This window comes from Bufo bufo, chromosome 2, assembly GCF_905171765.1.
Source record: "Bufo bufo chromosome 2, aBufBuf1.1, whole genome shotgun sequence".
Taxonomy (NCBI): Eukaryota; Metazoa; Chordata; class Amphibia; order Anura; family Bufonidae; genus Bufo; species Bufo bufo.
Genome location: NC_053390.1, coordinates 563,442,226 through 563,456,907, shown reverse-complemented (window position 1 = coordinate 563,456,907; position 14,682 = coordinate 563,442,226). Strand labels below are relative to the sequence as shown.

Sequence of the window (14,682 nt, the reverse complement as noted above, 5' to 3'; positions counted from 1 at the left end):
GTTTTAAATACCTTGAGGGGTGTAGTTTATAAAATGGGGTCACTTTTTTGGAGTTTCCAAAAAAAAAATTAAACGGTGTAAAAAGAAAGCCATTTTTTGTCACCTTACATCACAAAAAGTGTAATACCAAGCGATCAAAAAGCCATACGCAGCCCAAAATCATACCAATCAAACCGTCATCTCATCCCGCAAAAAATAAGACCCCAACTTTTTCGTTCATGGCCGCAGTTATATGTTCTAAAACCTTTTTTTGATGTGTATTAGTGGGGGGGAGGGCTTATTAGCCGTTGTGTGATGAAGTGAGAAAATTACAGCCCTTTTTGGCGTGTATTAGTGGCAAAAAAAAAATGTTATTTGTTATATGTTCTAAAGCCTTTTTTGATGTGTATTAGCGGGGAGGGGGGGGGAAATGGGCTTATAAGTAGTAATGAGCGGCATAGGCAATATTCATTTTTGCGATATTTCGCTAATTTTTCGCATAATATTCGCAATAAATTTGTAAATTCTAGAAATCGTGATCTCCAGTTATTATTTTCGCGATTGCGAAAATCGTTACTAATGATGTGCATTTTTTTGCGCAATACGTGCAACTTCATATTTTAACATGTCTGAGTAGATATTAAGTATACAAAGTATTGTTGTGACATCACAGCACTATGTCTGTAGCATGTATGTATGGATAGCAGAGAAACAATAATTCCTATCACACTACCTAACACCCTGCACTGGAAACTATTAGTTACACTATATCACTATCTAACCTACACTGACTATCTCCCACTAACTATCTGTATTATATATATATGAGCTAACTAACTATCTAATGTAATTGAATAAGGATCCAGATGACTCAGCAAAGCACAGAGCACAGAAATGACACTGCTCTCTCTCAGAACTGCAAAAAACAGCATAGAATGGCTGCTGGCGAGTTTCCTATATAGTAAGGGGTAGGTAACTTTCCTATAGGTTGCTAGGGATGTTGCTAAGCTCAGACAAAGATATTGCAGCCTTCTCATTGGCCCACAAGCAAGAAGCAGTAAGGGCGCTGAGGAAAAAAAATCTAGAATATTCGCGATTATAAAGAAATAGCACTATATTCTAGATTTTCGGGAATTCTCGAGGTGCCGATATTCGCAATAAAAATTTGCGATTAGAATATTTGCGATCAACACTACTTATTAGCCATTGTGTGGTGAAATGAGAAAATTACAGCCCTTTTTGGCGTGTATTAGTGGGGAAAAATAAAAAGGGCTTATTAGCCGTTGTGTGGTGAAGTGAGTAAAATTAAAGCCATTTTTGGCATGTATTAATTTCCTTTTTATTTACTTATTTGATCTAACAGTGTGTCAGACAGAGAAGTGACAGGCCCTGCACAGGGGATAAGCACAGGCCTAAATGTTTCTAGCGCAGGCACAGGTTGCAACAGTGTAAGTGGGCATGGCAGCACGGGTCAATTCGAGAGACCTGAGCTCCCAGTGTCAGCTAGCGGTCGTGTCTTGACCAGCAACCCAGTGGTTCTTGAATGGTTGACTCGATCTTCAACTTCTTCCCAAGAGACATCAGACGGTGGGTTTGTCAGACACAACCCTTAGTGGGCTTGACCCGGGAGCAGGCCCTGTGCCCTCACCTGTCCTCAACCTGACTCTGTCCTTTTCTGTTCCGTCAGCCAGAAAAGAACTATATGCTGTGGGCTAAGCTCCACTATACAGCAAGGATGAGCTACTAGAGGACAGTCATCAGCTACTGCAAAACCAAGATCCGGAGAAGACATCCGCTGCTTCCTCCGGTAATCGGGCAAGTATTGATGAGGAGAGTGGCGTTGCCTGGCTCAGAGACCATTGAAGAGGACATCAGTGACGTGCAGACAGTACTCGATGATGATGTAGCCGATCGCAAATGGAAGTCGGGTGACGAAGGGGCTTCATCATCATCGAGAGAAGAGGGTGACAGCTTGCGCGTGAGGCAGCGGTAGAGTCAGCAAGTCGGTAGCGTGGCCGGGAGTCAGCAAGGTGGCAGCAGTGGGAGGTTGGGAGCCAAATGTGCCCAGGGTAGATCACCTGTTTCGCAGGAGCCTATCGGTTAAGAAAGTAGTGGTGCAGGGGTGCACAGAGGCAGTGGCAGTAGCAGTCAGTCAGAGCAGTGTGTTGGGGGTTAAATCACCTACTCAGTGGCGTGGCAGTTTTTTGTTAAGCCGCCACGGGAGGTGAACATGGCCATTTGTCGAATCTGTGGACAGAAGGTGAAGCATGGCCAGGGTGCCAATGTTGTTCTGCACCTAGTTTGCCTGGGTGAATGGAGTCACACAGGGGAGGAACTGCTCCGCGTCCTTCATCAAGAAATCGAATCCTGGCTTTCTCCGCGACAACTCAAAATCGGAACCATGGAGACGGACAACGGGGAAGACATGGTGTCAGCGCTGCATCAAGGAGGGCTGAGCCATGCGCTCTGCATGATCAATCTTGTTGTCAAGCATTTCCTGAAGTCTTCCGCCCATCTGCAAGACATCCTAAAAATGGCCAGGAAACTTTTCATGCACTTCAGCCACTCATACACCGCAAAGCACTCCCTCTTTGAGCTGCAGCGGCAGAATGGCATCCTCCAACATAGCCTGATATATGACGTTTCCACCCGTTGGAATTCCACCCTCCATATGTTTGACCAACCTTAGGAGCAGAGAAAGGCCATAAACGATTTCTTGATGATAAAGGGGGACAGAGGTACTCCCCTGTGTAACTTTGATGTTAGCCAGTGGCAGCTCATGCGTGATACCTGCCATTTGCTAGTGCCCTTTGAGGTCACTTTATTTGTCTGTCACCAGAACTATGGGATAAACAACGTCATTCCACTGATTCATATCCTGGAAAAGATGCTGGTAAATCTGTCTGGTCTTGGGACTGGAGACGTGGCGCCTACATATCACGGCCACATGAACCCTGTGGGGCCTGAACTGGAGAAGGAGGAGGAGAAGGACATGTGTAGCAAAATAGGTGGTTTTTCTACACAGGTGACAGGAGAGGAGGAGCAGGAGAAGCCGGAGGAGCAAGAAGGAGATGAAAAAGATGAGGCAAATGACCCAGATACACCATGGCAGTATGCAGTGGAGATGGAGGCAGGGAGTCCCTCCGAGTCACTTGCACAAATGGCCCGATTCATGCTCACTTGCTTGTGTACGCTATTTCACCTTGTCACTCTATGGTCTCCTGATGCTGCTGATACCTTAATACTATGTAACCTTGCTACTCTGTGGCCTCCTCATGCTGCTGCTGCCACCTTCACACTCTGTTATTGTGCCACTCTGTGGCCTCCTCATGCTGCTGCTGCCATCTTCACTCTCTGTTATTGTGCCACTCTGTGGCCTCCTCATGCTGCTTCCACACCCACACTATGTCACTTTATCACTTTGTGGTCTCCTGATGCTGCTGCCACCTCCACACTATGTCACCTTGCCACTCTGTGGTCTGATGCTGCTGCTACCTCAACACTATATCACCTTGCCACTCTGTGGCTTCCTCATGATGCTACTGCCACCTCCATACTCTGTCATTATGCTACTCTGTGGTCTCCTTATGCTGCTGCTACCTCCACACTATGTCACCTTGCCACTCTGTGGTCTCCTGATGCTTCTGCCACCTCCACACTATGTCACTTTGCCACTGTGTGGTCTCCTGATGCTGCTGCCACCTCCACACTATGTCACCTTTCCACTCTGTGGTCTCCTGATGCTGCTGCTACCTCAACACTATGTCACCTTTCCACTCTGTGGCCTCCTCATGTTGCTGCTGCCACCTCCACACTATGTCATCTTGCCACTCTGTGGTCTCCTGCTGCTGCCACCTCCACACTATGTCACCTTGCCACTCTGTGGTCTCCTGATGCTGCTGCCACCTCCACACTATTTCACTAGGCCAATCTCTGGACTGCTCATGCTGTTCCCACCCTCCCCACTTCACGACTGGGCCACTATTTTACCTTTTTGGCCTGGTTGACATCATAATTTATTATTCATCTGTCAGAAGGAAGGAAAAATGAGACACACAACGGATCCTGTCTGTGTAGCAGCTATAAGACCTGTATGGTCCCATCAGAATTGGCTTATGATTTGGTAGCCAAAAGCAGGAGTGGGTACAAAACACAGAAGACGTACAAATATTCCATTCACGTGTTATCTCTGTTTTGGATCCACTCCTGTTTTTATACTGATGGATTACTGACCAAATGCTGACCGAGTAAAGGTGGATGCTCAACAGACAGGATCAGTTTTTTGGGGGGGTTATTGTTCTGATGGATCAGAGGAAGGGCAAAATAATCAGTGACATCAACACAAACTTACTGCTGACACCCTCTCCACTCTGTCAAGGAGGCTCTACTTGTATAAGCGTTTAATACAGTAGAACAGTTTCTGAAGACATCTATGTGGAATCAGCTGACAACGGTGTAAAACAAGTGCACTCTTTCACGCTATAGTAGGATCTTGGTCCTCTGCATGGTTTCTATATACCTGACGCTAACATAAACCTCTAAGATTGAGTTCACCCTCAAGTTATTTGGTCAGTTTTGGCCTTGTAACTGCCCAAAGAAGTGAAGTGTGCAGTGATTTTAAAAGTGAAGCCTGTCATCTGCGTTTCATACTGACTCACAGTATAGTTTTACTACCACAGCAGACTCACTATGCGTGTTACTGCAAGGCACAGTGTTCTACACCACTATACAGGCTATCTGCAGCCAGGAAATAGCAGTTTTTTACCGCGATTTGCCACAAATTAACCCGGATCAAATCTTTTCGGAAAAGTCGGAGAACTGACCAAATCAAATTTTTTTGAAATTTGCTCATCTCTAATAAGAATGTTTCTTAATTTCTAGTGTGTGATACTCAATATTGGATGTACAATATTTTATCATTGTTGTAAAAAGGCAAGGAATCAGAGCTGCAATATTCATGTAAAATCTCCATGATGACCCGCTTTTAGGCAGATGCCAGACAATCTGTCTCATCAGAATCGGCATGCTAAAAACACTTACCATAAAAATACTCTAATGAACTATAAGCACTGCATTCAATAAATGTCAAACTACGCAGCAGAGAATATAAGGACAGGTACCAAGAGCTGCAATTAGCATAGAACCCATAATAACATGCATGCTCTTGGGACATATTGTCCTTAAAATGAGGCATTAAACAAAGTTATACATTTCTCAAGAATGGATGATGTTTTAGTCAAACAGCTGTTCACATGATTGATATATATATATATATATATATATATATACAGTACAGACCAAAAGTTTGGACACACCTTCTCATTCAAAGAGTTTTCTTTATTTTCATGACTATGAAGGCATCAAAACTATGAATTAACACATGTGGAATTATATACATAACAAACAAGTGTGAAACAACTGAAAATATGTCATATTCTAGGTTCTTCAAAGTAGCCACCTTTTGCTTTGATTACTGCTTTGCACACTCCTGGCATTCTCTTGATGAGCTTCAAGAGATAGTCACCTGAAATGGTCTTCCAACAGTCTTGAAGGAGTTCCCAGAGATGCTTAGCACTTGTTGGCCCTTTTGCCTTCACTCTGCGGTCCAGCTCAACCCAGTGTCACGGCCATGGTTATGTCCGTGACTCCTTACCGCATGCGGTTGCCTGCGGTTTAGTAGGTGTGTTCAACCACAGGTGAGGGTCGCTGTTTGTGGCTTCACTTGTGGTTGCCGCGGGCAACTAGTTGTCTTCTTCGTTGTCAGCTAAGCAGCCTGAGCGGTGCTAGGCAGCTTGCTGCTTTGGCATGCGGTCACACCTAGCAACCTTTATGTTAGGTGTGTGTGTGTATGTTATGCACGTTGTATGTATTATGTGCACTTCCCTTTTAAGTGGTGTTTTTCCCTTCTGTGGTGCTGGAAGGGTTAACTCCCTTCCCAGTGTGTCTGTGTGTCACTGGGTGTGTCCGACTGTGGGGTGTGGCTTCTTGGCCTATAAAGCCTCTCACTTTTGCATGGCTCAGTAGGTTGCTTCAGTCATGCTGGCTGGAGCAGCCTCCTGTGTTTCTATAAACTAAACGGGGCAGTAACTACTAAAATATCACTTTTATTAAATAATAGGAGTAAAACGACGGCCCCTACAGACAAAACAACAAGTAAAACACGTACATACACGAACTGGTACAGAGAGACCAGTAAATACAAATATTGGTAAGGTGTTATAGGTGGGCTGGACACCCGTGACGGGCTGCCACAGATGTGGACATTGCAGCTTCTGCGGCAGCCTCTCACAGGGTAAGTCCTTCACTGGGGAACCTAATGATACTGTGTATCAGGTGAAGGACTTTATGAATTGTCGTACGGCGGGCGTGATCTATCTGGTCACATGCGTTTGCGGACTCCGCTATATAGGAAAAACGTTTAGGGAGTTACGCAAACGCATGGGGGAACATCTCGGGGACATCCGTAACAACAAAGATACCCCCGTAGCACGCCACGTACAGACGGCACATGACGGACGCACCTCGGCCATCACCTTTATGGCCATTGAGCGGGTGCCAAGACCCTTACGAGGGGGAGACTGGAATAGGCGTATTCTACAGAGGGAGTGCTGGTGGACCTTCACCCTCAACACAGTCACCCCTCAGGGCCTTAATGAACAATTAAACTTCTCGTGCTTTCTGTAAATACCAATTTTTCCTAGTCATATTCCTGGTATCAGTTTTCCTGGTCATATAACCTCTGTATCATTGGTCTTATTAGGGGAACTGTGGCCAGACACTGCCATGTCCCCCTCAGATATGAAGGATGGGGAGGTTGAGGTCCTACCAGACCAAAGAGCGATGCATCGCTCCCCCCTATTCCTATGTTAGATTCTTAATCCCAGCTTTGTAATGCTTGGGTTCATAAGCCCCTCCTATCGGTAATCCCTAATGAGGGGGGTAACCAAGTTTCTACTGCATGCAGACCGGAGGAGTGGTCGTGCATATTATTGTAAATATTCCATGGTGATACTATCCCGTCTGGGCATGGTGCCTGACACGGCTCCTATCAGTTCACCTGGAATTGCTTGTTGTTGCGCTCCGATCACGTGACCCCCGCGATGATATGATGGCCTGTGATGCAGGCAGTCTGCGGCGGTCACGTGATGCGGAAGCGCCTCTGTGCGTTCCACCTCGGGCCTGTGACACGCAGGGAGAGCTCTCTGCGCATGCGCAAGTGCGTCACTTCCGGCCACAAGACCGGATGACGGGCGCACTGGCTGCGACGTCATACGGGGGCGCCGGGGGCTTGTTTGGATAACGCACAGGGCCCCACAGCCTTATAAAAGGGGCGTTAATCGCCACAATGGCTGCCGGTCACCCCACCACTTCGGACACCACCACCCTGGGTCACAGCCTGCTGGTGGAACTATAGCCATACGCCTGACCGCTGCCATACAAAAGTAAGTAACCTGCCTTCATGGCCCGATATGGGCTGATGGTATGGAAGCACGCATATGGTGTTTTATTTATTCAGTCTTTGTTTCTGATATGATTTCTAGACTCATCCGTAACCTGACTGTAGTATTGCCCCGTGTCCCCTGATGAATCCTGGGGCATACTCTTTGTGAAGAAACGCGTCGGGACACTTGAGTATTCCTCTCACTTTTATCCCCCATTGTGGATAATTTCTGTGGTGGGGTTACGTTTATTTTGGTACACCTGTGTGTTTTTTTGCTCCTCTGGACGGATTTTTCTTCCTGATGTGTGAGGGCCTCACTAGGGTCATCTATTTAGGTTAAGAGTTCCTGTCTGGGCCACCCCTTGCGGGGCTTTTTGGACCCCGTCCTGAGGATATTTGTTACAGGGTGGACCAGGCCAAGCAGGTAGTCACTAGGGTTTGCTAACTTCTTCTGACATAGCCGTGCCCGGCTTGCCATCCACGGTCCAGCCCACCTATAACACCTTACCAATATTTGTATTTACTGGTCTCTCTGTACCAGTTCGTGTATGTACGTGTCTTACTTGTTGTTTTGTCTGTAGGGGCCGTCGTTTTACTCCTATTATTTAATAAAAGTGATATTTTAGTAGTTACTGCCCCGTTTAGTTTATTGATATCGTTTTTTGAGCAGTATTCAGGGAGACACTCCTGTCCTCTCCTGACTGACCACCTTTAATCTCCTGTGTTTCTACCTGCCTGTGAGAGCCACCCCTGTGGTCATAAAGAAAATGTCACTTTATGTTTTATGTCATGTTGTGTGAGATGTCTATCTGATGTTCTGTTGGGTCCTTCCTTCGTTTGGTTTGTGCAGCTAATGGTTCTGGATTCTGTGTGTTCTCAGGGATCCAGTCAGCAAGGCTGTGGCAGGTTGGTTGAACTACTTAGTTCACCTGCCATTTCGTTAGTCTGTTTTGGTTCCCCTTTTTCCCAACAGCTTGGCCAGTGAGACTCCTGCTCCTCCGTGCCTAGGAGGAGTAGGTCGTCTTACCCTGACTCCTAGCGCAGGGACCGGACGGAGGGTGAGTTAGGGATTCGAGCCTACCTTTAAGGTCGGCCCATGCAGTTAGGAGTTAGGGTCAGGGTAGGGACGCTGTTAGGAGGTGACCTGCTCCCTATCCTGTTCTCCTGGCCGAGTAGGCCAACAGCATCTGGCATCACACGGCTGAGGATTTCCCCCATCCTCAGCCGTGACAGTATGACCACAGAGGCTTCTCGCGTGGCGATCCCTCGAAAGAGGGTAAAGCATGCAGCGCTATCTGCGGATGGGGTGCATGCGCGTTCTCCGGAGGGAGAGCGTTATGAGGGTTTCACCGTTTACGGCGCGGTGAGTGCCATTCTCCGTCATTCCTTGCTCACCGTTGTCCGTGTTGGTGTCCCCTTTTGTTTGTCTTTCCCCTCCCCCCCTCCCATTGTTTTTTGTGCCTCACCAACTTTCCCCTTTTGTTGTTGGGAGGGGCTTTGAGGGGTGGGAGTATGCAATCCCTCGAAAGAGGGTGAAGCATGTACCGCCGTCTGCGTAAGAGGTACATGCGCGCTCTTCGGAGGGAGAGCGTTCTGGGGGATTCGCCGCTGACGGCACGGTGAGTGGCTTTTCCCCGCCACTTCTTCACCGTGTTCGTTTGGCGTCCCCTGAGTTTTTATTGCACGTGGTGTTCGTTTGGTGTGCGTTTTGCATACCTTCGGAAGAGGGTGCAGCATGCAGTGCCATCCCCTTGTGGCCTGCATGCGCGTTCTCCGGAGGAAGAGCGTCCCGGGGGATCACCGTTGACGGCACGGTTGGTGGCTTATTCCCCGCCACCTTACCTTCCGCGTCCGTGTTGGTGATCCCTCATCCCTCTCCATTTTACCATCTCTGGTCGTTTGCTGGCAGCACTCCGTAGTGGTCCGGCTGCGTGCTGGTTAGGAGTGTCTGCTGGCAGCGACTGGAGTGGGGACGTGAGTGGAGAGTCCCCTCGTCCATTCTCAGTGGTTCCATTTCTGTGTCGCTGTGTCGGGCTGCAGGCCTCGCTGGACTGGCGGAGTGAGTGCTGGGAGAGGATGCAGCTGCCAGCGACTTCCTGGGAACCATGTCCTGAGAGTGGACGTTCCCTTCTCCTATCCCCTTGTGCGAGTCTCTCACCAGTTTCCTTTTTTTGGTGGGGGGGGCTTTGAGGGGTGGGAGTGTCACGGCCATGGTTATGTCCGTGACTCCTTACCGCATGCGGTTGCCTGCGGTTTAGTAGGTGTGTTCAACCACAGGTGAGGGTCGCTGTTTGTGGCTTCACTTGTGGTTGCCGCGGGCAACTAGTTGTCTTCTTCGTTGTCAGCTAAGCAGCCTGAGCGGTGCTAGGCAGCTTGCTGCTTTGGCATGCGGTCACACCTAGCAACCTTTATGTTAGGTGTGTGTGTGTATGTTATGCACGTTGTATGTATTATGTGCACTTCCCTTTTAAGTGGTGTTTTTCCCTTCTGTGGTGCTTGAAGGGTTAACTCCCTTCCCAGTGTGTCTGTGTGTCACTGGGTGTGTCCGACTGTGGGGTGTGGCTTCTTGGCCTATAAAGCCTCTCACTTTTGCATGGCTCAGTAGGTTGCTTCAGTCATGCTGGCTGGAGCAGCCTCCTGTGTTTCTACCTGCCTGTGAGAGCCACCCCTGTGGTCATAAAGAAAATGTCACTTTATGTTTTATGTCATGTTGTGTGAGATGTCCATCTGATGTTCTGTTGAGTCCTTCCTTCGTTTGGTTTGTGCAGCTAATGGTTCTGGATTCTGTGTGTTCTCAGGGATCCAGTCAGCAAGGCTGTGGCAGGTTGGTTGAACTACTTAGTTCACCTGCCATTTCCGTTAGTCTGTTTTGGTTCCCCTTTTTCCCAACAGCTTGGCCAGTGAGACTCCTGCTCCTCCGTGCCTAGGAGGAGTAGGTCGTCTTACCCTGACTCCTAGCGCAGGGACCGGACGGAGGGTGAGTTAGGGATCCGAGGTTCCTGCGCATGGGTCCTCCTACCTTTAATGTCGGCCCATGCAGTTAGGAGTTAGGGTCAGGGTAGGGACGCTGTTAGGAGGTGACCTGCTCCCTATCCTGTTCTCCTGGCCGAGTAGGCCAACAGCATCTGGCATCGCACGGCTGAGGATTTCCCCATCCTCAGTCGTGACACCTAAGCCATCTCGATTGGGTTCAGGTCCGGTGACTGTGGAGGCCAGGTCATCTGGCGCAGCACCCCATCACTCTCCTTCATGGTCAAATAGCCCTTACTTTCAAAGTTTTCACAATTTTTCGGCTGACTGACTGACCTTCATTTCTTAAAGTAATGATAGCCACTTTACTTAGCTGCTTTTTTCTTGCCATAATACAAATTCTAACAGTCTATTCAGTAGGACTATCAGCTGTGTATCCACCTGACTTCTCCTCAACGCAACTGATGGTCCCAACCCCATTTATAAGGCAAGAAATCCCACTTATTAAACCTGACAGGGCACACCTGTGAAGTGAAAACCATTTCAGGGGACTACCTCTTGAAGCTCATCAAGAGAATGCCAAGAGTGTGCAAAGCAGTAATCAAAGCAAAAGGTGGCTACTTTGAAGAACCTAAAATATGACATATTTTCAGTTGTTTCACACTTGTTTGTTATGTATATAATTCCACATGTGTTAATTCATAGTTTCGATGCCTTCAGTGTGAATCTACAATTTTCATAGTCATGAAAATAAAGAAAACTCTTTGAATGAGAAGGTGTGTCCAAACTTTTGGTCTGTACTGTATATATATATATATATATATATATATATATTAAGGTTTACCTTCTTAAGCTTTGCACGTATGTATCATTGTCTATTCATTGACCCTATCCCTGTAGCACTGGCAAGGGTTTATTCCACTTTTTGCTCTGTGTTCAGCTGTTTGACTAACTATCCCTTCTATATATGCTGGACAGTTTGTTCCACCCATTGGCTGAGCAATCCTTTAGATTCCATTTGTCTGTATACCAACTGTTGCCTGTCTCCTGGATCCTCTATGCTACCTGACCTGACCCATGCCTCTTCATGGTACTGAATCTTAGCCACCTGCCCTGACCTCTTGACTGTTTTTCGGATTCACATATACTCTGCAGGCCCTGACATCTGCCTTTTTTTCTGGCTATGTGTATTGTCTGATCCCACAACGGTTTGCACCAGTGTTTATATTCTAACCCTAATGGGTAACCAGCCAACCACACTGCTCCAAGAGGTATTGGAAGGTTGGCTCTCCTACAGTGAATTTCAGATCCCTGTAGAGGGGTTAGAAGGTGAAAACCTGGTGACTTCCTGGATAATGTTGTCAGTACTAGCCCTAAGTCAAACCAGTTGGTTGGCACATTGGGTCCACACTCACTGCTTGTAACAGTAGCATTACTATTGGTTAGAAGGTAAAAACCAGGGGACTGCCAGGATAATGTTGTCAGTACTAGCCCTATTTGGTCAAACTAGGACTTTGCTTTCAGAGTACAATAAAGTATAGTGCTTTTAATAAGACATTGCGTGACATGATTCTTTATTCATTGTATGATTATACATCATATGGGGAGAACACAGCACATAGCAGTTAACACAATATTTTTCATAGTGCACAGCTTAGGAGGTACAGTACATATCTAACAAAGATATATGTCTTCTTTATAGGGAATATATATATATATATATATATATATATATATATATAGGTAAAAACACTATAGTACATTATAGATCTATTCCATTTAGAAAATGGTTTAATAAGCCATCAACAGTGTATTTGAACTGACCCCATAGGCCAAAACAGAGCCTAAGTGTATTATAATCATTCTTAATAATGACTTTGAATGCAAAATCCATTACAGATTTTTTTTTTTAAAGAAAAGAATGCAGAAATGAGTTCATCTGCCTCTGGAAATCTCAAAGTGCTTTAGACATTTTTATTTTTTTTACAGAATATTAACAAATTTAAATTGCAATATCTTTAGTCTCCATTGCTTGGGATGTCAACTTGAAAGATGATTCAATGAACAAACAACATATTTATCATTAGTGGAAATCAGCATATTACCATAAATGTATATCTTTGTCAGTGCCTGTCATTGTACTTGTATCTCTGTCATAATGCTTCTTCTGGTTAGGCTAAGTGCTCAATTAAGAGCATGCTTCTTCCTCTGTACACATTTACTCATAACTACCTTGTTAGCTGCAGTGCTAGAAGTGCAAATTGAAGCACTAAAGGAAGAAACAAGCCACCATAAAACAGTTCAGGGCTATTTCTTACCTCAGTAATGAAGGATTTGGCAGTGGTTGGACTCATAACAAGAATGGCTCTTCTTAGTGTGTCCCTGTAGCGATTTAGCTCTTCAATACGCATAGTAGCAAAGAGTCCCGTGATCATCTTATTAATGTTGTTTTCCACCTTCTGCAAAGCTACATCCATTCCCTGCTGAGATACTCTATCCAAAAACTCTTGTATTCCACGGATATCTAGGAACATCAAAAGTCCATCAAAATGCTAATCAGTTAACAGCAACACATCCATTAAATGCCTAGCCTGGTTTAGAAGTCATTTTGATCAGTATCATGAAATAGAAGGTTAAGCTGCACATATGTTACACTGTATTATACCGCTGTTTCAAAGTGGACACAGATTTGCTATAAATTTCCAACAGTTGCCGTTATTTGGTGAAACTAATATCATTAAAAAACAGAAAAGAAAAAGATAAAAGAACAAATTTGCTGAACTTGTTTATTCCAGTTGTCTATTCATTCCATATTCAGCATTTATCCATGGTGCAATATTCGGTTGTTTAATAAAAATCTTCATAAAACGTCTTTCCCTTGCTGCATTGCTGGCCTTCTCCATTACATGTTGTAGTGAATGATATCATTCTGTCAACACTGGTAACTACCCCACCCAATATATGCCAATATAAATGACATTGGCTGGGATATAGCAAGGAGTAGGAGCAGAGTGGGAGTGGAGAAAGCCAATGATAGTGAAGCCATTAGAATTTCTTAGCAGTGCTATAGATGGGGTCGGTTCATCTGCTGTTGGCAAATTATGATTTTTTTTGTGCTAGAAAAAATTTCACCACCAACAAGCAAGCATTTTGCTGATTTATTAAGTGATCAGTGGCACATTTAGATGAGGCATACATGGGGATAAAAGCATAACAATAAAAAATCTTATTATGAAAAAGCACTGATTTAAAAATTTGAGGCTACCACTAGGGTGAAATCTTATTATAAAACAGAACTGATTAAACAGTTTGAGGCTACCACCAAAAATTTTGTGGATAAAAATATTGGAAGAAAATTGGTCTATGAAGCACAAGGAGGTATGTATAAATGCACATACTAGAGATGAGCAAATCAAGTCTATCAATTTGGAATTCCCCCTGTTTTTCGAAAGAAATTTTAACTAGAGATGAGCAAACTTCTTTAAATTCGTTTTTGCTCTCTCTATCTCTCCCTGAGTCCTTCCAGAAACAACAGGAGACCAGAAAGTGTTATATGCCAAATTTCAAGGCAATTGGATCATATTTAATTCAAGTACAATCAATCTGTATAAAAATATTTTATATTTTTTCAACATTTGTCAAATCGGACCTGAAACAAACAATTTCACTCATCTCACAATTTCACAAAACTTTTGATATGTCACAGAGACATAGCTTAAGTTTAGATTGAGGGGGTCTGAGCACTGAGACCCCCACAATCCCTAGAATGAGGGGTAAGATGCATGTTCATAACACAGTCTCACTCCTTGCTACACGAGAAGGGCTCTATAAAAGTCTACAGGACCGTCTCGATTCCTTGCTCAGCAAAAAGGCGAGCGAGTGATATCCACTACTCTCCACTCATTCTAGGGGTCAGTGGGGATCTCACCTCCACTGAGCTAAACTTTTGATATGTCTTTATGACTTATCAAAAGTTTTATGAAAATGTAGTGACCCTTTAACCTAACAATAGAAATTTGCACATAGATTCTACACAAATAAAATTTGTTACAAATGCACATTTCAATTAAAATTTTCAGAGAATCTGAAAGCTTTATTTTTCATCCAGTGCAAATCGCCCCAAGATGGCAGTCAACTTCTTACAGATAAGAAGACAGGGCAGAAGAAATATGCTACCAACAGTCATACTTTTTAGACTATTTTTTAATAAAACACATCAGTGTTATATTGTAATATCACACTGATATGTAATAACATCAATATCACACTGACAGTACAGTGTGATATTTTAT

General features: G+C 45.0%; 1 protein-coding gene across 2 annotated transcripts in view; it reads right to left on the bottom strand.

Annotated features, from left to right (window-relative positions):
- GRID2 (glutamate ionotropic receptor delta type subunit 2) overlaps positions 1 to 14,682 on the bottom strand; it is a 1,570,293-nt gene that overhangs the window by 855,029 nt on the left and 700,582 nt on the right. For both annotated transcript variants that reach the window (XM_040418160.1, XM_040418161.1), the window contains one exon: positions 12,709 to 12,914. In XM_040418160.1, coding sequence (XP_040274094.1) covers positions 12,709 to 12,914 — 206 coding nt within the window. The remainder of the gene's footprint in view (positions 1 to 12,708; positions 12,915 to 14,682) is intronic.